Source organism: Acanthochromis polyacanthus, chromosome 10 (assembly GCF_021347895.1).
Source record: "Acanthochromis polyacanthus isolate Apoly-LR-REF ecotype Palm Island chromosome 10, KAUST_Apoly_ChrSc, whole genome shotgun sequence".
Taxonomy (NCBI): domain Eukaryota; kingdom Metazoa; phylum Chordata; class Actinopteri; family Pomacentridae; genus Acanthochromis; species Acanthochromis polyacanthus.
In genome coordinates, this window is record NC_067122.1 from 18,796,237 (window position 1) to 18,821,363 (window position 25,127).

The following is a 25,127-nucleotide window of genomic DNA, read 5'->3' on the forward strand; positions in this document are numbered from 1 at the left end:
AGACATAAGCTCTAAAGTGCAGCAATTAGCATGCTATAACATGGGGTTCTATAGGGGATGTGCCGAACTATTTCATTGTGACTTCCTGGAGTCTCTGCTGATTGTCTGGTAACCTCTCAGTGACTCCAGTACACAAATAGTGGACAACATTGTGCTGTATTATATATATTATATGTGTGTATATATATATATATATATATATATATATATATATATAAATTTATGAATGGGTGACAAATTACAGGAAGATCCAAAACCCTATACCTCTGCTATGAGCTGGTCTGGTGGCTGTGCTGTGTTGTGTTGTAGGGGGACTTTGCTGGCATATCCCCTTACAGGGAAGGGTCACTTCAGATCAATATAGAGTGGTTTTGAGTGATTGCCTTTATCTTGTGATGAAACACTTCTGTCCTCATAGAAGAGGTCTCTTCCAAGGTGTCAAAGCCCCCATCCATAGGGCACAAGAAGTTAAATTCAATGGTTTAATGTGTATGAAAATGATATCAATCCAGCTGAACGGCTTTGGCAGATTTTGGACCTAAGTGTTGGACAGCGTCCTCTACCAGAATCATTAAAACACCAAATGAAGGAATATGTTTTGTAAGAATGGTGTTCGTCCCTCCAGTAGAGTTAACGAGTCTTGTTGAATTAATATCAAAGTGCGCTGAAGCTGCACTTTCTATGTTGGGATTTCCTTTGTCACTCATCTGTATGTGTGTCAGTAGTGCGTTGGTTGTCGCTGTGCTAATTCAATTATGTCTCCAGGTGAATCCTCTAGTAGTCACTGTACTGTGGTTCATATTCAGCACTAAGTCAACTGAAACAGTCCCATCCTCTCTGCTGCTCTGTGTTCCCTCCCATTAATCACAACCTTATAAGACTCTCACCCACTTCCGCTCTACCACCCACTCCTCTGTCCTCTCTGTTTCTTCACCATATTTAATCACCTGCAGTCAGTGGTCAGGCAGATCTTTGGCCTGTAATGATTGGCTGCACCGACCATGGGGCGGGGCCATCGCTGATGAATCACACGCACGTACCAGCGCAGCAGGACTGATCCTCTCCCATTCTCCCTCCCCCTCTCTCCCTCTCTACCTCTCACTCTGCCTTTCATACATACGCCAGAGCACAGACTGCAGCAGAACGCAGGGCCGGTAGGATTTTCCTCATCATTTTGGAACAGCCAGGAAACCAGAGAGACAGTCCCCCGCTGAGCAGCAGAGAGACGTTATTCATGGAGAGTCCACTGAGGAGTACCTGACCCACGATCTGCCGAGTGTGTAGGTAAGTGTGTGTGTCTGTTTATCCTCTGTATATGTGTGTCCATGCATGTGAGTTCACTGCAGAAGCAGCAGCACTGCAGATACACCGACCAGGGGCTCTGCTCATCCCTCTCTCCCCTCCCCCCACCCTCTTCCTCGTTATCTCCTCTCCTCTTCTTCTCCTGCTGGAGCATCCACTGACAAGCAGCGACTTTACCCATTTCTGAGAGCACAGTGCTGTGTATGTTGCTTGTGTTTGTGAGGGAGTAGAATTGGTCCAGCCACACCTGGACTCAGCGACTGCAGTGTGGACATGAGGTGCTCTGGATTTTTCTTGCTGTGTGCTCTGGTGAGGCACAAATCAAGCTCGCCGATTGCAGTTTGCGAACTGTTTTCAAATAATCTTCCTCTTGCAGGTTGGCATCTGGCTCTCAGAAGCACTTGTGTGGACTCCCAGACGCACCCATCCCTCCTTCGGGACTGCCCCACTCCCTCCCTACCTGCCCCTTATCCTTCATTTAAGGAAAGGATGCCCGGCTGTGCGCCCCTGTGCTGAGGAGGCGTCGGCGGGCAGCAGTATGGGCGCTGTGCTAGCCGGCATCCCCACCACCCCCTCCACCACCAATCTGCCACCACCACGCTGCCCCACCAAGACGGGCGCTCCCCCCAGCCCCGCTGATGGGCGAAGACACTGACGCCACCCCGACACTCAACCACCGCGGCTTCCTCCCCGACCACAACTATGTGACTGAAGGTAAGACGATGACGGAGGAAGCTGTATGTTTTTGTAATGTGTGTTTTAAGTGTTCCCCCGTGTGAGTGTGCATCTATGTACTGAACTTTTGGAGAGTATATGTGTGACTGAGTGTGTGTATGCTAGTCTGTCAGACCAAACAAGCTCAGGACAGCATCCTAATCTTAAATAAGCTCCGTGTTGAGAAACGCTCAGACGGAGCCACAGACAGGGCAGCAAGAAGTAGGGAGCCAAGCATTCTCCTCTGCAAAATTAAACCATATTAGACGAGTTTTTCACTCCTCCCTCTTCTCATGCTATCCTTTTTTCTTTTGTTTGTGCTTTCGTAGCCACTTTCTTACCTTGTGTAACAGCTATTTTGTTACACAGCAGGGAAGAATTGATCCTGCCTGTGTTTGATTGTGTGTACGTATGTCTCAGTTTGTGTTTGTCGGTCACAGAGAAGGAGGTTATTTTTCTCTTTAGAATACATATATTTTCCCAGAAACTTCCATCACGTTCTTGTTAACTTATTGCACTGCATGTCATCTCTCACATCATATGAGAGTCACGCTCATGTTCTGTCTGTTGCTCGTCATGTAACAGGTGCGGGTGTCAAATTAAATAGATAGCATATCAGATCTCAGGTGGGGGAATATTGAAAAACCCCGCAGCAAAAACCGAGCAAACCGCTGAATTCCTTTGGTTTGTTTCGTAAAACAAATGGATTATAACCCTGGATCACTAATCTCCGTAACACCACTAATCTTACCTGCACACTGGCGTCCCTGTCTGCCCTCCTGCCTTGTCTGTTTCTTACACTCAGCTCATTGTTCGGCACGCCTCTTAGACCAGAACAGCGGATTATCATTTGGGGGTCATGAGCACGTTGCAAGCTTATTTGTGATCCTCGTATCACTGCAGAAAAGGAATTATGATTCCTGTGTCTGTGCTGCAACGTAATTTCTCTCACACAGAAGCCCACACTGTTGTCAGGGGAGATCCATAGTGCTGCCTGTTGATTGTGTAAACGCTTGTGTGTACATTCAACACTTTATATTAGAGGCTATCTCTGTGCCTGCCTTTGTTTGTGCGAATGTGCTTGTCTGGTTCCTCTTATACAGTAATACAGCATTTCCTTGAGCAATATGTGTCTTTGCCCACTTTTAGAAAGTGATTTTGATCAGTGAGTAGCAAAAAAAAACATCACTGTTAACATCCATCACCACCCATCTATTATTGCCATAGAAACAGTCAGTGATGATAAACATGCAGCTTTTCATGCTTGGCCAATATGACTGACAGGTTGTCTCCACCCACCAATAATGGCAGTATTAATTATTCTGCACGTCTCAGGCAGACACAGACATTATTCAGGATGAATTGCTGATGAACTCACACCAAGGTGGACACAGCACTGAACACTGTTGGTCTGAAGGAGCTGTGCAGCAACGCTGACAGTCTGAATGCGGAAGAATGTAGACGGATGTGCTCTAAAAATCAATCTCACAGGAGTTCCCCTGATGACCAGCAAACGCTATTTTCCGTCACAGATGAGCTAAATTTTTCATTACCTGCCTCATCTTCTACAACCACGCCAACCCCCCTCCACCTTCCCTCCATGTTCACCCCATCCCCCGTCTGCCTCCCCATTTCCATCCCCCACTGATACCCCCCCACTCTTTCCCCATCGGTCCTCTAATGCAACTCGCAGCATTGCCCGGTGCTGAAGTGGCGCATCTGCCAAACAATTATCCAACAGTGCTCTAAAGACTGCTCAAACACAATGTGCTTCTGTGTGTGTGTGTGTGTGTGTGTGTGTGTGTGTGTGTGTGTGTGTGTGTGTGTGTGTGTGTGTGTGTGTGTGTGTGTGAGAGAAGGACAGATTGCGGTAGAGACAGACAGGGAGAGGTGGTACATGTGATTTTATGCTTGGGTGTAGTTTGTTGTCTCCTGTGTGTCTCCATCTTTCTTTATTTTTCGCCTCCGTTGCATTCATATTTCATGTGTGTTTGTACAAATAGTCTGCATCTTTTGGTTGCTCAAGTTTGTGTCTATATGTATGAGTGTCTGTCCAGAAGTGTTTTGTGTGCGTCTTATGTGTGTGTGCGTGCATGCATAACTGCGTGTTTGTAGATTTCCCCCCGGGGATTCCCTTGCCCTTTAGCTCCTACAGGGAAGGGATGCTTAACCTCCCGCTACCTTACTGCCCTGGACCCTTCCCTCCATCTCTTCCTCCCCCTCCTCTCACATGTTTTGCCTTTCAAAATATCTCCCTCTGCTACAACCTCACCTCCAGCTGGTGTAGCATTGGGTTCAAGGGTGGATGGGGAGACAGTAACATATTCCAAATTTTGACTTTTTCAAGACTTTTGTAAGTAAATTATTTATGAAGTATAATATTTCATAAATAATGCACACACATCAACCCCATTATTATTCTGCACCATACACAAATGTGTCTGTCATTAATGCTGTTGAGTGAAACTGTCTGATTTCAAGGACCTAAAGCAAACAACCTGGATTGATATGTTTTTGACAGAAATGTTCTGGCTTTGTAAATGTTTCATAATCTGAAGTGGTTAGGGAATTTGTCAATGCAGTAAAGGAGCTTACAGTCCCGAAACAGGTCCAGAAACTGAGAAGACAAAAAATATTACTTGTAACTGTGAACAAGAAAGTAGAAAATAATGCATTTTGTTTCATGTAATTTTAAACTGAACAGCTTTACATCTTTGAATCATTTAGTAAGTTGTATTTGGCAGATTTAATACTGTATGTGATTAAGGATGAATTATATAACAAATTAATCAGAGATGAAACTGACTGGTCACAGGGAGTAGTCCACACTTCTTGCTTTGTTCTCCACCTTGTGGCATGCTGCAAGCATGAATATGATCACCTGCAAAACCTAATTTAATTAAAGAAACCAGACAGGCTCTATCTCTGTTCATCCTTCATGTCTTGCTAGCCTTCCTGCCAAACCCAACATGTGAATATCTCATGTTACGTAGCTATAATGTGATCATGAATACACCACCAGTAGAATTTCTTTGGTGAGTACTCATGACCGAATGTGGTGATGTAGTAACTCATTCCCTACCCTTGACCCTACCCCTTACCTCCCCTTCCTTCCTTCCTTCCTTCCTTCCTTCCTTCCTTGCTTCCTAACCCTCTGCATCCCTGTTGCTCTCCTCCCTCCCCTCCCTTCCGTCCGTCCTTGCTCCTCTTGCAGGGCTGCTCCTGGCTATAGCCTGAAGAGCTCCGCCCATCCTGTCCACCCCTCTCCACCCTGGAGTCCTCCCCCAGGATGTTGAGCCCCATCCAGGTGCTGTGCTCCGACATCACTACCCTTTCTCTGGAGCCTGAGCCGTTTGCCTCTTACACTGAAGGTGTGTGCTCTATCCTCTTCTATCCCGAAGGTCGTATCTATGTCACACAATTGCGCCACATGACCCCAAGGCGAGAGCTTATGTGTGTGCACCTGTGTGTAAGTGAGAGTGTGTGTGCTCGGAGGAAGTGTGTGTGTGTGAGTTTGAGTCAGGTGAAATCGCACATGAGTCCTGAGTGTTATAAATATCTTAAACATCCCTTTGTCTGTGTCTGTCTGCCTCATCCTTTTTGTGGGTCTCTATTTTTGTGCCTGCCTCTTTATTTTTAACTCAGTCTGCCTGCTTCAATATGGATGGGTGTGTGTGTGATTGATTTCTTTAAATAGTTTAACCAGATGACACTCTGTCTGCTTCAAAGCACAGCTATCTCATTTCTATTTTTATTTAATATTGAGGAAGGCACATGCTGACACCCACGCTCATGCATATGAACATGCAAGCTCTAAAGACATATGCATATATCTGTACAGACATCCACACTCATTTAATCAGTAAATTATTTTCTCAGTTTACTGATTAATTGTGCGGCATAATAATAGGGGAAATGGCTGCAGTCTTCCAGAAAACTGACAAGTAGTTGAGATGTTTAGGTTTCTATTGTGACCACAAAACATTTATGTCTGAGAAGGTGTAACCAGGGAATCATCTGCATTTTGTTCCAAAAATTACTTAATTTTAAAAAATAGGACTACATTGACTCGTCTAATTCATCAACTCTCCATATATAGATAGTGAAGAAGGGCAGCATAAAAACAGCAACTTATCTTTGAATGAGGGATTAAGTTTCAGCATGTATGAGGCGTCGACACATAACCCCAGTTTTCAATATCACTCAGAGTAAACTAGCTAAGCTCCTAATCTTTTTTTAATGTTACAGTCTCACAAATCTGGTGAAACTGATTTTTATCAGAAGCGAATCACCCATGGCAGCTTTGAGAATCCATGTCTTTGGAAGAGGTTTTTACGGCTAGGTAAAGGAGGATTACAGGTGTATGCCACATGTGCTAAAGCTGGCTTGATTTGTGATTCTAATTGTTTGTGTCTATAACCATTAGGCTCACACCAGCTCTGCTCCATTGTGCCGATGTGTTTGGAGAAATGGCAGCTTCCCTGCTGTGCTGGGCTTAAATCACTCCTCTCCACACATGTGCACCTCTAACACAAACACATGCGCCAGTTTTTTTCCCAGATAACGCCAAAACTGCAGGACAGGGATCAATTTAACGTCTCCCTCCGGCAGTCTCTCCCCCTCGCCTCCTTCGCTCCGTCCTCTGCCTCCAACCAGTTTATTTCTCTACAGCGTAATTGAGTACACACACTTGTGCGCACACACACAGGAAATGCTGGGTGCTTCAGCTATAGCAAGCACACACACTCACCAGCACACACACACAGATCTCCTGCTGAGTGGTGGCTTGTCCTTGCTTTTAAGGAGTGTGTGTTTTTGGCTCGGCTTTAATGGTCTGTGTTTACCCAGTCCTAAGATATCTATAATTGGGACTGTAGGACGTCTGCTCCCCTCTATGTCCCTATAGAAACCTTAACAAAAAAAAATAAGGAATCCCCCCCTCCCTGTGCCTTCACCACCACCCTCATCTATTTCACAAGCCTCCTCTCCTCTCCTCTCCTTTCTTCCTTATCTAATTTTAGGAGAGAGCTAGCTCTAATTTGCACAGTAAATTGTTTTTTAACGTTTTTTTTTTTATTATAACATTTCAGTACACAATATATCCAGTTAGATTAATATGGTTTTCGCAGCCAAGTATTTACTTTTTTCATTATAAAACATAAATAAAAAGTGAAATCCGTACTGAAAATATCAATTTCTTAAAACCTCAGGTGTCATGTAGCTTTCTATTTCAACCTTTTAAGATACTGCTTTACTAGCCGCAAATTCTTGCAATTATCACTTTTGTTTATATCAAATCAATATTGCAGATACATTTTCAGATTCACTGAATAATAAACTGGTCATTTCAGCTCTGTCAGATCATTTTCTTACTTGTTTTGGTCACACTACATTCACCTTTTTTTAAAAATTAATTTTACACAGAATTAAAAACATAGAAAAATAGTAAATTCTCTTTTTTCCACACTCAATCACAGTTAATGACTTACCAAAGTTGAGTTGTTTTCTGATTGTGATCGTCAAGGAGGTGCTTTTTTTAATGTGTCATTGGGTTAATTCATGTGTGTGTGTTGTTTTGTGTTGATATGTACTGTACGTGTGGGCGCATGCTCTTGCAGTCACAGTGTGTTCCCTCAGCTTCTGCAGTGTGGCAGTGAGTCAGACAAGCCTGCTGATGCTAATGGACTGTCTGTAGGAGACAGATACAGCTGGCTTGCTATATTGTAGCACACACACATCTTCATCAGAAGACAATGACATACAGTTTGAAAGTAAAACAGTCACACATTCATATTACACAGTGCGCTGGAAAGTGGCACCTTCTTTAGGAGAATCACAGCATTCATGATGAAGTTTGTTCCTGCAGTGGTTATTTGTTTTGCTGGTGGTATATTTTCTGTAGTGTTCTAATAAGGAGAGTGAAAGAGACAAATGGATGTGAGTTTTGTGTGTGAGCACGAGAGAGAACCACAAAGATAAAGGGGGTGGAGGTTGAAAAGAGAAAAGAGGATGAGACAGGAGAGTGTGTGCTCCATATTTTATTCAGCCATAGTGTGCGCCGCTCCTGTGGTTTTGCTTAGCTTAGCTCTTTCTCTGTGTGACTGGACTGGAGACACAGTTGCTTGTAAGTGTTCAGACACTCGCTCAGTGCATCAAACATGCGCTTTTTCCCTGTTGTGCATACGTGTGTTTGTGGGTTTTACTGGATGCATAGGGGTCTGTGCGTTTGCTTACTTCCATCATGTTTTTGCATGCATCAATTATCCAAATATCCTCAGTTAGTACAAAAATGGTCTGCTCCTTCTCCCGGTATTAATTGAGCAACATTTGCTAGTGGACAAAACTACAGCAGCATAATCATTTTACCGTGCTCCTTCTTCCTGCGAGGATTGGATTGATGAGTCCCACTTCCTCCTTCACCAGACTTCCATATACGGCTAACCGTTATGAGTACGGCTGCTACTGGTTGGCTCGACTCGTTACCATGGCAACCTCTACTCACCGGAGGACCCCTCTACCGCCTCCGCCCCGGCGCCTTTTCCCTCCACCTTCCCTTTTCCTATCCTTCCCATTCTTCCACCACCGGCATCACCGCCACTACGTTACCGCTAACATACAGCCAGGCAAGCTGAGGGCTGTGGGGGAGGGAGAGAGAGGAAGGGAGCTGAATGTGCATTGACAACCAAGAAGAAAATGAAAGAGTGAAATGGGGCAAGAGAGAGAGATTGGGGGAGAAGAAATGGGATGTGAGAGAAGAGCATGTGGAGGGAGAAGGGTCAAGAGAATGGGAGAAAAGCTTTAAAATAGAGAAAAGAAACTGAAACTGAATAATGTAGATGGTACTACACCATGTGAGAGAGCAAGACATGTAAGAGACTAAGCGAAACGTGGGAAACAAAATTGTAATAACCAGCAGATAGGTGACAGTAAAGGAGAAAGAGATAACCAGTAGCAGGAATAGGGTGAATAAGGTTGTGTTGGTGTAGAGATTGAAGAGCAGTCCCTGCCTCCCCTCATCATAAAGTCTGTCTCTCTCAAGGCCACCACAGAATAGGCCAGGCTTTGAATCACTCTGACTCTCAATAAATACACTCTCCACACTCTATTTTTATTACGGTGAAAGCTTATTGAGAGCCATGGGTTTTTTTTTTTATCCAAACTAAGCACAGTGGATTTTTAAAGCTAGTCTATGATATTTTTGAAGGTATTATTTGAGTGTTTGTTGGTGCAGTTGCAGATTTGATCTTTTGCTGCACAAAAATCTCTGTGAGGCAGAACTGCTCTGCAGGCTACAACACTCAGCCAGTCAAAATGTGTCCTAATATGTCTGTTTTTTTCCTACTTGTAAGTAAAATGCCAGGAGAATCCAGTGGCAGCTTCAATACCATCCATCCATTATCTATACACCATTTATTCCACTGTAGGGTTGCGGGGGAGCCGACTCAGGGTGAAGCAGGATAGACCCTGGACAGCTCTCCAGGCTATTGCAGGGCTGCACATAGATACAGACAACCAAGCACACTCACGTTCACACCTAAAGACAATTTTGAATCCTCAATTAACCTCAGCATGTCTTTGGACGGTGGGAGGAAGCTGGAGTACCCAGTGAGAACCCATGCTGCACAGGGAGAACATGAAACTCAGGACGTGAACCAGGGATCTTCTAGCTTTGAGGTGATGACGATATCCACCGAGCCACTGTAAATGTTATTTGAAAATAACTGTAGGGATGAACAAAGTGGAGAATATGTAATTTTTTTCCTAACAGATAGTGCAATTGCGATCTACAACAGAATTTTTGAAAGTAAAGCTTCAGTTCAGTTTTGACTCTGTAATATTTTTAAACATATGATGGAACAGTGTCATGTAGTGCCATCAGAAGGATTACAATCATGTAACAATAGTGGCACAAATTTATAAAACCACTGACTGTTTAAAACACTTTAAACCGTGGGATGTGCTACAAAATATATATCCTAAATTGTGGCTTTCGCGATCTGGGAATCACATTGTTTTACATGGCAGTTTCTATTTATAATTGGTTAATAGTTGAGTCCTAAATGACAGCAGGTTCTGGTTTCAGGGAGCTTTAAAGGGTCAGCAATGAGTATTCTGACAGAATTGTCCAGCTTTTATGTTTCTTATCTTCTTAAGGATGATTCATTGTCTTTCATTATGTTTTTTAAAATATGCTGCTGCAGAAAGCTGTTCCTATAGTTGCTTAGAAAGTGGAAGTGGAGGGTGTTCAGACCGTGATGTGTACAACCAAAGAACATTGTGGGTTTCAGGATGACAGAAAGACAGATTCTTGTAAAAAGAGTTAAATAAGAATACAACCTGTGAACAAAATTTGTAGCTCCAGCCACGGTCACTCTTGATGTAGCCTTGACAAAAGACACAAACAGCTAAAATGGTGCTATCTCAATTAAATAAAAAACAGTCTATCAGCACCTCTCAGGCTCTCTAATTACGATTTTATATCTATTTGTTCTTCACCAAAACAAAAGCGTAAAAATTGCATATGTAAGAATGTGCTGGAGCTGTATTGTGTCAGCAATTTTATGGAGTCTAATCTCTTGGCTGAACAACAAGTCTGTAGGAAGCCAAGAAACTTTCCTTATTCCTTTAGAATAACTTTATTTGCAACAAACTAATTTGGTGAGTCTTCAAAAAACATTCAATCTCAGTTCACTTTTGTCCGTACACAAACTGGATCAGTTTTTTTGTTTTGTTCAAATATGTTAATCCTGAATACATAAATGTCAATAGCATTTTAAAATTCATCCATTTGCAACCATGGCATTCATGATCTCGTAGGACAGCCTAGCTAGGGCAGAACAGTTAGTTTCAACATGGGAGTCTGAGATGACCTAAACCTGCTAGATATGGCCTTAAAGCAGGTTAGCTACATCCCCTACTGACAGCATCATTTTTGTTGAAGCTCAGTCTGTAATCACTGGAAAAGAGGTTTAACCACTGATACTTTTTGCGTCTGGAGCAGCTTTGTCTTCAAATAATTATTTACAACTAAATCTACAATCTGCTGCATAAAGGGGGAAATGACAGGAGGATAAGAAGACAGAAGGACAGGAAGTAGATGACATGCAACGTTAAACCAGATTCAGGCCTCAGATGTAACACTCTTGTAGGAGGAATCACTGAAAGCACTGGGTCAGTACACTAAATGCTAAGTGGCTGATAATGTACTCACTCTTCTTGTTACTGTGTTTAGTGTGTTGATGTTTCGGGACATGGAGCCCCTGTGATGTGGAATATGTTGCAAATATACAAATTAATATACTGAAAAAGAGCGTCTCACTGATGTTTAATCACTAATTCAAACAGGCAGGTGTGAATGCTCATTCAGACACTACAGAGCTTGTAGAGTACACATTTATCCCGGCACACGATGAACTCAATGGGCACTGTAATCTTGTGCGTCATTGTCTATGTGTCATCGTGGAACATGGGTAACACCTGTGCCTACTTCGAAACAGCTGTGTGTGTGTCGCTTTGATTTTCTGTATGTTTTGATGGACTAATATGTTCTCTTTAATATGAATTCTGTTTTAGAGCTCACATGTGGTTGCATAATCTTTGATCAAATATTGTTTTACTCCACACATTAATTTGCATATTCTAATCCACTTACATGTTAATGTATTGACTGTTTGTTTGGTTTAATAATTCAGAGTCAGATAAACATTATGTAGATGAATGATGATGTGGGGTCAACTAGCTAATGGCTACTCTCTCTTTCTCTTTCTGCCATTTCTCCTCTCACACATCTCTTCCTCTCTGTCCGTCTGTCTTTCTTTCTCCCTCTTTGTCTCTATGTGTTGCTCTTTCCAGCTGATATCATCTCTACTGTTGAGTTCAACCACACAGGAGAGCTCCTGGCCACAGGGGACAAAGGGGGCCGTGTGGTCATTTTTCAGAGGGAACCTGAGGTAGACACACACACATTCATATACTTATACCGTGGACTCGAATCATTTTTCATTCCAGTTGTTGGAGTAGTGATGAATGCATTCTGTTCCCCTTCAGCTACACTCCAGATTGGTTGATAAATAGTATATACCCGTGCTGTGTCAGAGAGTGTACCATTACAGCTGTTCAGAGTCTGAATCAGATCTAGAATGTGACATATCACTGTACCTGCACAAGTGCACGATTTTTCCCCACACTTTCTCATACCTTTTCTTTCGTTTTTCTCATTTTCTGTCTGCAGAGCAAGACTGAGCCATTCTCCCAGGGAGAGTACAATGTCTACAGCACCTTTCAGAGCCATGAGCCCGAATTCGACTACCTTAAGAGTCTGGAGATTGAGGAGAAAATCAATAAGATCAGATGGCTGCCTCAGCAGAACGCCGCACATTTCCTCCTCTCCACCAACGGTGAGAGACTCCCACATGCACACACATCTCGGAAGAGCCTGGAAGCTGTGAAAGTAGGGATGTGATTGAGTGATACTATGTGGAACACACTTACCATGAACCTGTTTGAATGATTATGTTTTTAAAAGGTATCATTTTAGTTCACATGTCTAAGATGGTGTTGTTTTCTCCCTTAACCTCTTGTACTCACAATGTACTGGTCCAGCTTTTTGAAATTTGACTACAGCTGAAGCTATTACGACACAATTGGATGTGTCGTTGTGGTCATTTCTATGGCATTGCTATTGTAGTGTTCCACTACAGAGCTAGTGACTATGATCAGTGAGTGTCTGCTGATTCAGTTGTTAAACACTCTCTATTTAGAGTTTTGATTAGATGGGAGTAAAATAAGGCATTTTTCTTCAAAATTCTCCCAAGTGTTGGGGTTCATGCTCCTCATCCAATGAGGCCAAGGTTGTTCATTTTTACGTTGCAGTTGTGACACTATCACTGATTGATTTTGAGTATGTTTTCTCAAGCATGTTTGTGTAAGCAAAGGGCATGGTGTAATTAAGATCATACGAGTTTCTGAGCTTAGAGGCACATTTTCTCTTGGCTAAGTCGAGAGGAGTCACTGCTTGTGCTGCATTTCTGTCGAGCTTTAGGATCTGAGATTGTCTTGCTTGGCAGAGAGGTCCCATTTTACAGTTTACATTCTGAGTTTATGACTATATTGGAAGATCTATAGATTTACCCTGAGAGCCCTGTTATTGATTTCTTCAAGTACTATATTATGTATAATTGAAGGTATGAAAAATGTAAGACCTGCTTCAGCAGCTGGGTAATAACGCTGCCGAGATGCTGGCTGTCATATTTTCAGTATAATACAGAACGTGAGCTGCCTTTCAAGTTGGACAGTTTCAAGAGTGGTGGATTAGATTGTCTTTTATGTCATTTCTGTTGGATTGAATCAATGTCTTATTCACTAAAATCCTAAAACAGCTTATTTGAAGGTTTTAGGCTTGTAGCTCGTCCTGTTAGAGATGAAGTCTTATATTTAATCTGCTCTGTTTTAATCACATCTAATCTGAGATCCAATCTGATCTGATCTTCTGATATATTCCTAACCTGAAAGCATTTCATCAAGCACCTGTGACTTAGTAGTCACATTTCCACATTATGTGTGTTCTTATCAGATTAGTTAATGGCGCTATCTGTTTCCTAGATAAGACCATTAAGTTGTGGAAGGTGAGTGAAAGAGACAAACGGCCAGAAGGATACAACCTGAAGGATGAGGAGGGTCGCATCAAGGACATCTCCACAGTCACCTCCCTACAGGTAATTATCTATCTATCTATCTATCTATCTATCTATCTATCTATCTATCTATCTATCTATCTATCTATCTATCTATCTATCTATCTATCTATCTATCTATCTATCTATCTATCTATCTATCTGTTTCACAGATTGGAAACTGGGTCAGTGGGTACAGATGTGTTTGCATGTGCAAAAATGGGTCACTAGCACAAGTTACATGTGAGTGTGTGGGGGTAGTGAAATCCTTTATTTCGAGCTACGCAGAGCAGCAGCACAACATCTGCACTTGATCTAAACTAGTCAAAGCATCAGTGTTTTCATTAGCAGATAAATGTTAACTCACAGTGGATCCCTGTGTGTGTGTGTGTGTGTGTGTGTGTGTGTGTGTGTGTGTGTGTGTGTGTGTGTGTGTGTGTGTGTGTGTGTGTGTGTGTGTGTGTGTGTGTGTGTGCTTAAAGAGTATGTCTCTGAGAACATGTGTGTGTCTGGTGGTGGTGCGAAACACTTGGCTTAATGGAAAATATCATTAAAATGTAAACATGTATCGACAAAGAATTGAAAATGCAGCAAATGAGCTTTAAGTCAAACTTGAATTGGCTCTTGATCTTGCTACCAAGCGGGGAAATTTGGGTTCTAGCAGATATGTATTATTGATGTCAAAGGAAGCAATGCATTAAATATTCATTTATGACACAATAAAATTATTTCAATTTAATCTACTCTCTGCATCTTCACCATCTGTCTTCTCCTAAGCGGTTACAGGGATGTTAAACTGCTCTCGCTTTGGGCTTTTCCCAGGTGCCGGTGTTGAAGCCCATGGACCTGATGGTGGAGGTCAGCCCTCGGCGAGTGTTTGCCAATGCCCACACCTACCATGTCAACTCCATCTCCGTCAACTCTGACTATGAGACCTACATGTCAGCTGATGACCTGAGGATCAACCTCTGGCATCTGGATATCACTGACCGCAGCTTCAGTATCCTTTGTGGGTCGTAATGATCAGAGGAGATTAAGACTAACATCTGCATATGCATTCATGCACATTTGAGCATGAACAGACATATTCAAACACAGGAAAGGCAAAAGCGAGAGCAGATTTATTAAAGCACAAGGACACAGATAATTAATGCATACATGCTCCATAATCAATTCCTGCCCACACACACACACACACACACACACACACACACACACACACACACACACACACACACACACACACATACACACACAACAAACTCCTCCAATGCAAATCCCACTTTGTTTTTTAAAGAAATGCACAAAGACACACAGTGCTGGGGGAGGGGAATATTATTCTTGAGGAGCGAAAATGTATCTTAATGAATAATTCAGAGGCTGCATAAATATTTCAGCCTCTTTCTGAGGTCTAATCCAGCTCAATAGGACACAGTACAGTCACAATCCTGACCCAGACAGGATTTATACTATTACAGTTTATCTGAATATGGAATTAGTTTTCTCCCATCAATTCCCCCAAGATATATTTATATTGGTTTGCTTTATTCCTGCTGTAAATTATTTGCCTTCTGTTGGCTGTGTATACATTTACATACACTTATGGTTTTATTCTGTATGCAGATTATGGGCCTTTGTGAGCTGCCACATGAATTAAAACATAGTTTAATTAGTTTTAAATGAGTCAGATAGTGATTAAAATTGATAAAACAGTGAATGAAATAATTGATGAATGTGTGCAGTACACACGGTATGGTGGCGATCTTGCCAAGATAAAACAGATAATAGACTGCAGGGCCTGAGAGGCTGACTCTTTGTTGTTCCCCTGAGCGATGCCGCTTTCTATCAGACATTGTGGATATCAAACCAGTCAACATGGAGGATCTGACAGAGGTGATCACAGCGGCTGAGTTTCACCCCCACCACTGCAACTTGTTTGTCTATAGCAGCAGCAAAGGCACCCTGCGCCTCTGTGACATGAGAGAAGCAGCCCTCTGCGACAAGCACTCCAAATGTGAGTAAACCTGCTGAGAGGCAGAATGGAGACGTAAATGTTCTGTTTTGTAACTATTGCCTGTTGTGGAAGATTTTAGAGGATCAAAATGTCTTTTTCTGGTAGTTTTGCAGCCTAAAAAGTTTCACTCCATACTTGTACAGTACATTTTGGGGAAATTGTGATTTTTCCTCTAGTGCCGCCATGAAGTTCACATTTTTATTTTTGATATAGTGTCTTGACATTTTTGGATGGATATGCTACAGTTTGCTACACACTTTTATGCCCCCTTCAGAATGGATAGTAATGGTTTTGGTGATGCCCAAACCTTTCATTTGTCACCACCATCGGGTTAAAACTTCAGTTTGTCAAACACCTTGGTTCATTACAAAATACCTGCATAACCACATTCCCAACACCGTTATCTGTACATTATGTTTACTTCTAACTGGTAAATGCCAAGAGGATAACTAGAATGGTGAACATTGTTCCTGCTAGATATGGACATGTTAGCATAGTCATTGTGGTTATGTCAGCATGATGATGTTAGCACTGAGCTCAAAGCACCATTGTGCCCAATAACAACCTCACAGAGCTGCTAACATGGCCAGAGATTGTCTCATTAATACGCTACTTACGTGAAAATCACTTTGCAGAGACTTGCTTGAGGTACCTCATCCATCACAGTGGATCATTATTATTAGTTCGCTCCATTTATGTGTCATTTTCTCATTAAGAGCACAGACTGTGTTGAATGTACATAATGTGTGTAGTAGTCAAATCCGTAAAACATGATATATACTCATTTACTGAGTGAGTAATCTGAAGTCTAAAGTCTAAAAGTTTGATTTCCCCAAAATGTACTTTCTTACTTGTAACAGCATTTCTTACCACCTCAGGCCTGTTCTTCCATTAATATAGAATAGGGCTAGTTTCTCTATAAATCAGCTGTTCTTAAGGGAAACAACACAAGCTATGGTACAATTTTTCTTGTATTTTAGATCCATGGCCTCCAACCTTTACTTTCTCTTTTTTCTCACTCTCTGTTCTTGTTGAAATGTTTTCCATTTGATTTACAGCTCTGACCATGAGTCACTAGTGCAGTGTTCCTGCACAAGCTGTGCTCCAGAAGCAGCTCGTGCTTTCATGTTTGTTTATTTGTTTGTTATAGTCACTTTTAGATCCATTTTAATTGATCTCTGTGACATTTACTGATGTTTACTCACAGATTATTCACATGTGTACATCAAGGTACAGAAGTCAATGGTATGGTCTCTCTGTCACACACATATCTGTGTTTCTGAATGGCATTTTTCTTAGCAGTACTCACCTTTGTCTTTTTCTCTACTTTTATCTTTCCTGCCCCTTCCAGTATTTGAGGAGCCAGAGGACCCCAGTGCTCGCTCCTTCTTCTCTGAGATCATCTCTTCTGTATCTGACGTCAAGTTCAGCCACAGCGGCCGCTACCTGCTCACCAGAGACTACCTGACTGCCAAAGTCTGGGACCTCAACATGGAGAGCAAGCCCCTGGAGACATACCAGGTGTGTGACTGACCATGCAACGTCTTGGTTATGTTGGTTTGTTATTTTGCCTTTGAAGTTTCAAATTGGCAGCAAAAATATAAAAATACTTTAAATCCTGAATGGAGAAAAGTAACAAATGCTCATTCTTTGATGCAAAACGTGAGGGGTCACTAAATGGTTTGATTATCATGAATAAAACACACTAGAGTCTTAAATCTCAACCCAGCTGAATACATTTTGACTGATCTGTGTTAAACTCTCCACTACATCATCAAAACACCAAACCACAGATAGTTTTTTTCCTCCACTGTGTTCAACCTTACAGTACAGGAGAATCTATTTCATACATCTCTGACCCTGCTCTTGTGACTTGTGGTGACCCAGTGCCTTACTAAGATACTCACCGGAGCTTTTGTCACCAAATCAAGCTATACAATAAAACCACTTCCTTGATGTAAGTGAAATCACAGTTGTGTTGTACTAACTGCTGAGTGACTAACTGTCTCTTTACTGAAAGAAGGCATTGTCATCCTGGAAAATATGCGTAATTGGAGAGAGAAATGAATCATGGACAGAAGGTTGCCTCTCACAGTCACAGTGCTTACTGATGATTTTCCAAAACCTTTTAAGGATAATTGAATTGATTGCAGGCCAGAAAATGCACTTCTCTTCATGAGACCCTCACTGTGGCCAAAGTTTTTAACTTTGGACTACAACCGCCTCTAAATATTTGTGTTTTTCGAGAAACAATCCAAACAGTTTATTATAGTGTGCTGTTTATGTTTAGGATTGATATTATTGGAGGTTAACATGCTGTTAGCTGTATGCTCAGTTTGCCTCTTCTGTCACTTACACATGTTTATGATAGGTCACAACAGCTTCTGTTTATTAGAAGTATTTCTCTACTCTTTATTTCAATGTGTGTTTAGTATTCCTGTTTCGGGCGTGTGGGTGAACATGTGTGTTTGTGTATGTGTGTCTGCCTGACGTGTGAGGTCCTATGAGGCAGCCAGGAGTGGGAGGCTAAGACGCACTGGAGCTATTTATAGGCTGCCGAGCCTCCACTCATAAAGTAAAGCGGGAAGGAGGGATACCTTACACAGTGCCTGACACCTAGATCTGCAATGCAGCACGGGGAGTGAGGAAGAGGGGAGAAGGAGGGAGGAGAGGGAGGAGGGTTTGGGAGGGAGGAGAGGGAGGAGAGGGAGGAGAGGGAGGAGGGTTTGGGAGGGAATGTGGATGGCGTGATGAGAGGAGGAGAGAAAAAGAGGAGAGGGTAAATGATAGGATGAGAGAGAGGAGAGAGAGGAATGGCAGAGGTTGTAGTGTGCAAGAAAAAGAAAGTAAACCCTCTGGAATTATCCATGTATGAATGTATGAATTTATCTTCATTTAAGTTACAGTTATAGACAAACCCAATTTGTTTTAATTAATAAATCACAAGATACAGTGTTTTCTTGTCCATGCTTAAAGCATTACTCAAACATTCTCAGTGTATGCTGGAAAAAGTATGTGAACCTCAAAAAAGAGGTTAAAAAAACTGTAGTCCAGTGAACAAAACAAGAATGGAGGTGTTGGTTGGAGCCTCTTTGACTTATCAAAACAGCATATTGAGTTGACTGTTAATGGGAATCTTCTACAGATGGGATCCATGTCTTTCTAAAAAGAGATCAGAATGTTTCTGATTCAGATTTGTTGATGTGCATTAAGGTGTAAAGTGAGTAAGACAAACCGTGTGTAAATGGAGATGATTTAGTTACTGTGGCTGCTCTCTGTAGAAGTGAACTGAAACGTCTCCATTAGCACAACGCAGAACGCTTCACACTGTTATGAAAGTGTTTTGTGGACTGGTGACACTACAGTTGAATTGTTTTGGTAGAACACACAGCACTATGTGGCATAAAAAAAGAGCGCTGTATATCCACATTTAAAACATCATCCCAGACCTGATATAGAACAGTAGATGGAGTATTTGGGGCTGTTCTGCTGCCTCTGAGGATGGCCAGTTTGTCAACAACGAGGGGAAAGGAATTCCCAGATTTATCAAGATAGAAGCTGGCTGATGCAGCAAGATAGTGACTCTACACATGGAAGCAAAACTACTACAGAATAAATTCAATAAAAAGAAAAAACAAACTTATTGGAGTGGCCCAGTCAGTCAAGAGAGCCATTAACACAGATATCCCAAAAATATGACTGAGCTGAAGCAGTTCTGTAAGGAATGGTATACCAGTAGTCCTCCTGAATGAAAAGCTACCAGAAACATGTTGAAGGTTACTGCAGGAAAACAAGGTTCAGTCAGTTCTACAGGGAATTATTTCACTAGCACTATGAATGTTGCCAAATGAATGTGTTCAGTAAAGACAGGAACGATTATAATTGTTTGTGTCTTATTATCATGGGCGCATTGTGTTTGTTTACACATAGATGAAGATTAAACTACTTTTAATGCTGAGGAAACCAGCTAATTCCAAACGGCTCACAAGCAGCATTTTTCTCACCACTGTTTGTGTGTAAATGAATTGAAAGTGAGAGAAGCTAGGGAGAAAAAGGATGTCAGGGCTAAACTCATCTTTTTTTGTACATGTACTCTCTTATTCATCTTGGAACATAAAAAATATGCACAGATTCATGAGTGATGAGGCACTGCACTCTAAATCAGAGATCATGTGGGCTGGAAAAAACAAAAAAGACTGTATATTCAGCTCCAGCTGACACTGTATCATTTCAGCCCTGTGTAGAAAGGCCCATAGGGGAAAACAAAAATGTCACCGGGTTTGATGTACAACCGTGAGACGACCTCAGCTTGACCGTTTATTGATTGTAAGGCGGCTGTTGACTGCTGACTTTATGCAGAATGTGAAAACCAGGGGCTTAATGCAGAGCGCTGTGGCTGGAGGAAGGTGTAGATTTCAAGCCCTTGCATCACCGAGCAGACACAGTGCTGACACAGGCAGGTTGAATGAAAGCATGAGGGAAAAGAGTTATTAGTCAGTGAATACGTGTGTGTGTGTGTGTGTGTGTGTGTGTGTGTGTGTGTGTGTGTGTGTGTGTGTGTGTGTGTGTTCATATGTGTGCTTCTATTATCATGCCCTTGGTGGATGTGATAATAGAGAGCCGGATGTTAATGGATTTAGTGAAATGGAAAAGGAGTTTAGATTAAAATGTACTCTTGGCCCTCGTATTGCTGAGGGCTGGTGTTGTGTCTTATTAGTGTTGCCTTCGGGGAGGTTTGCGTTACAGCTTGCCCACATTTAATGTGTTTTGTCTCTGCTGAGTTTAGTACCAGTGTGCATGTGTCTCCTGCTCTGTCGTCTATTTATAGTTTACGCCACAGAGTCAGTACCTGGGAGTGAAGCATCTGTGTGCAGGCCTCATTTTTAATCATTTCTGTGTGTGTGTGTGTGTGTGTGTGTGTGTGTGTGTGTGTGTGTGTGTGTGTGTGTGTGTGTGTGTGTGTGTGTGTGTGTGTGTGTTCATTCCTCCAGGTTCATGATTACCTCCGCAGCAAGTTGTGTTCCCTTTATGAGAACGACTGCATCTTTGACAAGTTTGAGTGTGCGTGGAACGGCTCGGACAGGTACCTGATGTGTCTGGATGTGTTTGTCGCAGTGTTTTGTGTTTCTGTGCCTATTTGTGTAAAAACTAAAAATCCTGATGACACATGTAATAATGGTCACTATATACTCTTTATGGGACTGAATGGGTTGTAACTAAAACATCAGTCTATTAAATGTATATAGTATACATTAAATGCTCAACAAAATGATATTTTACAGCGCTTCAGGTTATAGTTTAATGTGCTGTTGATCTTAGAAAAAAATGTTCTTTTAAAATGTAATTGGAGTGAAAACAGTTCAGAGCATGTTTGTGTATTAGCCAGAGAAACTGATGTTTTCTAGAGCTTTGGGGAAGGCAATGTTGTTCAACCCTTTTTACTCAACAGTTATTAAAAGGATCGCCATAATACAATATTGTTTAGAGATTCATGATCCTGACATAAACACTAAATGCCCACAAAATGAACAGCCTCAACTTCGTGAGCAAATGTTAACACACTAAAATTTGATTCGAATTCGGAAATATGACAAGTTTGTCTGCTAAACGGCATCATGTTAACATTGATGTAGTTAGCATGTTAGCATTTAGCACAGAATCACAGGATCACAAATATGACTGCAGACTTAATACACTTAGTGCAAATGTTATTTCATTCACCTTCTTAGATTTATTTCAAAACCTGGGTACATTTAACTGAAACTGTTTGCATGGCCATAGATCACTTAAGGAGAAAAGAGAAGCACCTTTTAGGGTGAACCTACATTTTAAACATTGAACTGAAGCTTATCAAGTTAAGTCAAGAAATTAGTCAACGAATAGTGCATATTACTGCTTAAAAAATACCCCTAGGACTGGAAAACAACATCAACCACCAAGCTAGCAACCTACACATGAAAATGACGAGCTTTGCTGAGCTTTTCAACCGCACAAGCAACCCCTCTTGTGTTTTTGATGAGTTGCATTTTAACGACAGTGCTTGAATCCGTGCATGCAAATGTTCCAGCAAAGCATTTCTCCTGATGCAATTACAGGGACACCGTGGCTGCATCCTGGGCTTTGCACCGGCCAAGATGATTGTGATTGGTTTAACCCTCCTGTTGTCTTCATTCATGAGCAACAAAAAATATGTTCCCTTGTCTGAAAAAAAATCCAAAAATGCAGCAAAAAAATCCCCAAATTTCTGAACATTTGCAAAACCTTCACAAAGAAAATTCCAATAATTCCTTAAAAGTTTCCCATAAAAGTTTTATTTAAAAAAAAATCCCCCAAATTTGGCAAGAAAATCCTTGTACATATTTTCAAAAAATGTGTAAAAATCTTCCCCAAAAATCCTGAAAACATCTAAAATGATGACATATATATGAGTAAAACGTCTAATATATTTTTAAGAACATTCACAGAAAAAATCAACCAAAATCCGGCAAAATTTGCTGGATTTTGGTTGATTTTTTTTGTGAATGTTCTTAAGAAATATTTTTAGCATTTCTTTTTTTCCACCAAAAAATGTTCAAAGATTTCCCAAAAATGTTGAAAATGTGGACATCTGAAGTTTCACCATGAAAATATGTTTCTTTTCCACATTTTCAAACTTTAAAACGGGTCAATTTTGACCCGCAGGACAACCGAGGGTTAAAGAAACACACTAGAGCAGAATGATAATGAGGTATTCTCCACCATTGATACAGTAGAGAATGGTTTGTCTGTGCAAGAATAGATAATGAAGGTCAACCCATTAGCTGTACGGGCTGATCCTTTACAACACAGAGAAGAGAGTTAAAAATCTTTAGCCTGTGGTGACTGAATCTCTCCTCCTGCTGTCCAGTGTGATCATGACCGGAGCCTACAACAACTTCTTCCGAATGTTCGACCGCAACACCAAACGCGACGTGACCCTGGAGGCATCGAGAGAAAGCAGCAAACCCAGAGCTGTCCTGAAGCCGCGAAGGGTCTGCGCCGCCGGAGGAAAGCGCCGGAAGGACGACATCAGCGTGGACAGCCTGGACTTCACCAAGAAGATCCTCCACACGGCCTGGCACCCGACGGAGAACATCATTGCCATCGCTGCCACCAACAACCTGTACATCTTCCAGGACAAACTCAACTCTGAGATGCATTAATGAATTGATTAATGTCAGCGGTGGATACAAACGAGTTTACGCCTGAACACATAACTATGCCAGAATGTCCACATTATCAGACACTCTCTCACACACCCGGGAAGATGCCTAAACACACAAACCCCCACACACAGAGCGAACACACACATCTAGGTCTGCAGTTTCACACACTCCTTCACCTCCTCCTCAGCCTCCCAGAACTGAAAGGACCTAGACAGGGCTAGAAAGGGAACAGGCTGGATTACGCAGTGGATTATGGATTGCAAAATTGTACGAACTGTGGATTTCCTGATTGTGAGCCTCTGGATTGTGCTTGACGGTGTTTTGATTGCTGCAGCTCAGCTTGTGAGGGGGATCAACCCTCTGCAGACTGGAGAGACGTTTACACGTTTGTCTGTTTTTTTTTTGTTGTTCTTCAGGCTCTTTTGCTTTCTCCACCTCCTCCTCCTCTTCCTCCTCCTCCTCTCCTCTCTGTATTTGTGTGCTCGAGCAAAGCCTATTCTTATCCCTTGCCCACTGTTTTGTGTAACAAAACCCTTTGTGGTTGTCTACCAGCGGCACTGATGAGAAATGGGGCATTTATATAACTGACTGTTTGATTTCAGATAAGCTATCCCACTTCAGTTTTTGTAACTTCTTGTTAAATGATGTTGATGATGGTAATTTTGATGATGATCTCAACGTTAAATGATACGTGTGATGTGCAAGGATGAACTTGAGACCCTCCCCTTAACCCAAGTGCACCGGACGCCTCTGAGACGACCAACAACTGGGCTGCGTTCAGCGAGGCGAAGCATTTACAGTTCTGCTGAGAGAAGCAGAAGTTAATAGATTATTACACCACGGCCTAACATGAGGACACACACTCATACCTGCTCCACACGGTGTGTTTCAGTGATTAATGTCTTCTCTGCTGAAACAGACCCAGACTACTCTGATTGTGGTTCCTGCTTCTGGTCTGGGGCTGTGTTGTGTGCTACTTTGACATTACTCAGATCAAGCAAAAATGAAAAAAAACTAAAAATAAATAATTACAACAATCAAGCGAAAAGATGCTGCATGTCAAACAGATTTAGCCTACGTAGGTGTTTATAAATTGACTGACTGACTGACTTGGCTGCCTTCTTACCCATTTAGATCCAGCTGTACAAAGGCTTCAGGGGCCCCGGGGCTCCGTGCAGCACGAGTAACCATAGATGACCGAGCTCTCCTACCTTTATTTGTGTCTTCGGACACTGAAGCATGTTTACCAGTGTTCGGTTCATACACTTACACGTACATTTTGAATGAAGCCGTCCACCAATCAGTTTCTACTCAATGAAACTGAGAACCAAGAAGAATGGGGAATGTTTCTGATTAATGTTGTACTCTAAAAGAAAAAGAAAAAATCAAAGGGCCTAAATGGTGTCTGTATATATCAGCTCTGTTTTTGACATGTATGATTTTAGTTTTTTTTTAAAGAAACACCATAAACGGACTGAGGACTTGATCGTCTGTATCGATGATCGCCTCCAGAGCTACAGCAGAGATGGTACTTTGATCTCTTCAGCCTTCCTCACTGATTACTTTGCTGATGTGCAGAAGCTTTTATTTTTAGAAAACAGCTTATTCTTTTATTTGTCCTTATTTTGGGGGAATATCTGTCCGTCGTAATCCACGTCCTTCTCAAACTAATGTTGATTCACATATTTTTGTGTTAATGTATGTTGATGACGAAATTGTCAAATGGACAGTTATAAATAATGTTAATATGTTTTTTTCTGAATAAAGATTTCAACGAAATTGCATCCAATGAGCGTACAGTTGTGATTTTTATTGCAGTGTAATTATGTAGCTGGCATCATACTACATGTATCCTTTATGGCTTTAGTTTATGAGTCTTGTAGTCTGAGGCACCACCTAGTGTCACAATGCACACATTACATCTGGACATAGCAAATGTTCCTAAACTGTTTCATCTGGAACCCTTGTACAATTTAATTAGCTAGTAATATTACTATAGTAATGGAACTTATTAATACATTTCCTGAATCAATTACCAAACATTTGAAATGTTTCTCTCCAGTTAGATTTTTCCTGTCTTTCTTTGCTTAAGTTGACTTTCTACACTTAAAAACACCACCGCCTCCTGCTAGTGAAGCACGCTAATTTTTTATAGTTTGGATTTGATGGATGTGTGTTTTTAGTAAAATGACAGTTTCTTGCTGAACTCAGATCCGAATCCAAATCATAGCACCTCATCTC

General features: G+C 41.7%; 1 protein-coding gene across 3 annotated transcripts; it reads left to right on the forward strand.

Annotated features, from left to right (window-relative positions):
- Positions 1–1,068: 1,068 nt before the first annotated feature.
- LOC110957760 (serine/threonine-protein phosphatase 2A 55 kDa regulatory subunit B gamma isoform) lies at positions 1,069–24,670 on the forward strand. 3 transcript variants are annotated; one of them, XM_051954451.1, is made up of 11 exons: positions 1,070–1,284; positions 1,679–2,016; positions 5,231–5,387; positions 11,869–11,966; positions 12,248–12,413; positions 13,618–13,730; positions 14,511–14,688; positions 15,538–15,702; positions 17,054–17,223; positions 20,694–20,785; positions 22,589–24,670. In XM_051954451.1, the coding sequence occupies exons 3-11, from the start codon at positions 5,306–5,308 to the stop codon at positions 22,881–22,883; spliced, it is 1,359 nt and encodes a 452-aa protein (XP_051810411.1). In that variant the 5' UTR covers positions 1,070–1,284; positions 1,679–2,016; positions 5,231–5,305; the 3' UTR covers positions 22,884–24,670. The 3 variants fall into 3 exon arrangements, with proteins under 3 accessions (XP_022059643.1, XP_051810411.1, XP_051810412.1); XM_051954452.1 differs by having other exon boundaries at positions 1,070–1,280; XM_022203951.2 differs by lacking the exon at positions 5,231–5,387 and having other exon boundaries at positions 1,069–1,284.
- Positions 24,671–25,127: the final 457 nt, after the last annotated feature.

Bases quoted from the DNA above. Each gene is read 5' to 3' on its own strand.
- LOC110957760 (XM_051954451.1), top strand. From the start codon at position 5,306: ATGTTGAGCCCCATCCAGGTGCTGTGCTCCGACATCACTACCCTTTCT. The intron at 13,731-14,510 runs GTAATTATCTAT...GGCTTTTCCCAG, and splicing joins CCACAGTCACCTCCCTACAG to GTGCCGGTGTTGAAGCCCAT. The intron at 14,689-15,537 runs GTATCCTTTGTG...GCTTTCTATCAG, and splicing joins TATCACTGACCGCAGCTTCA to ACATTGTGGATATCAAACCA.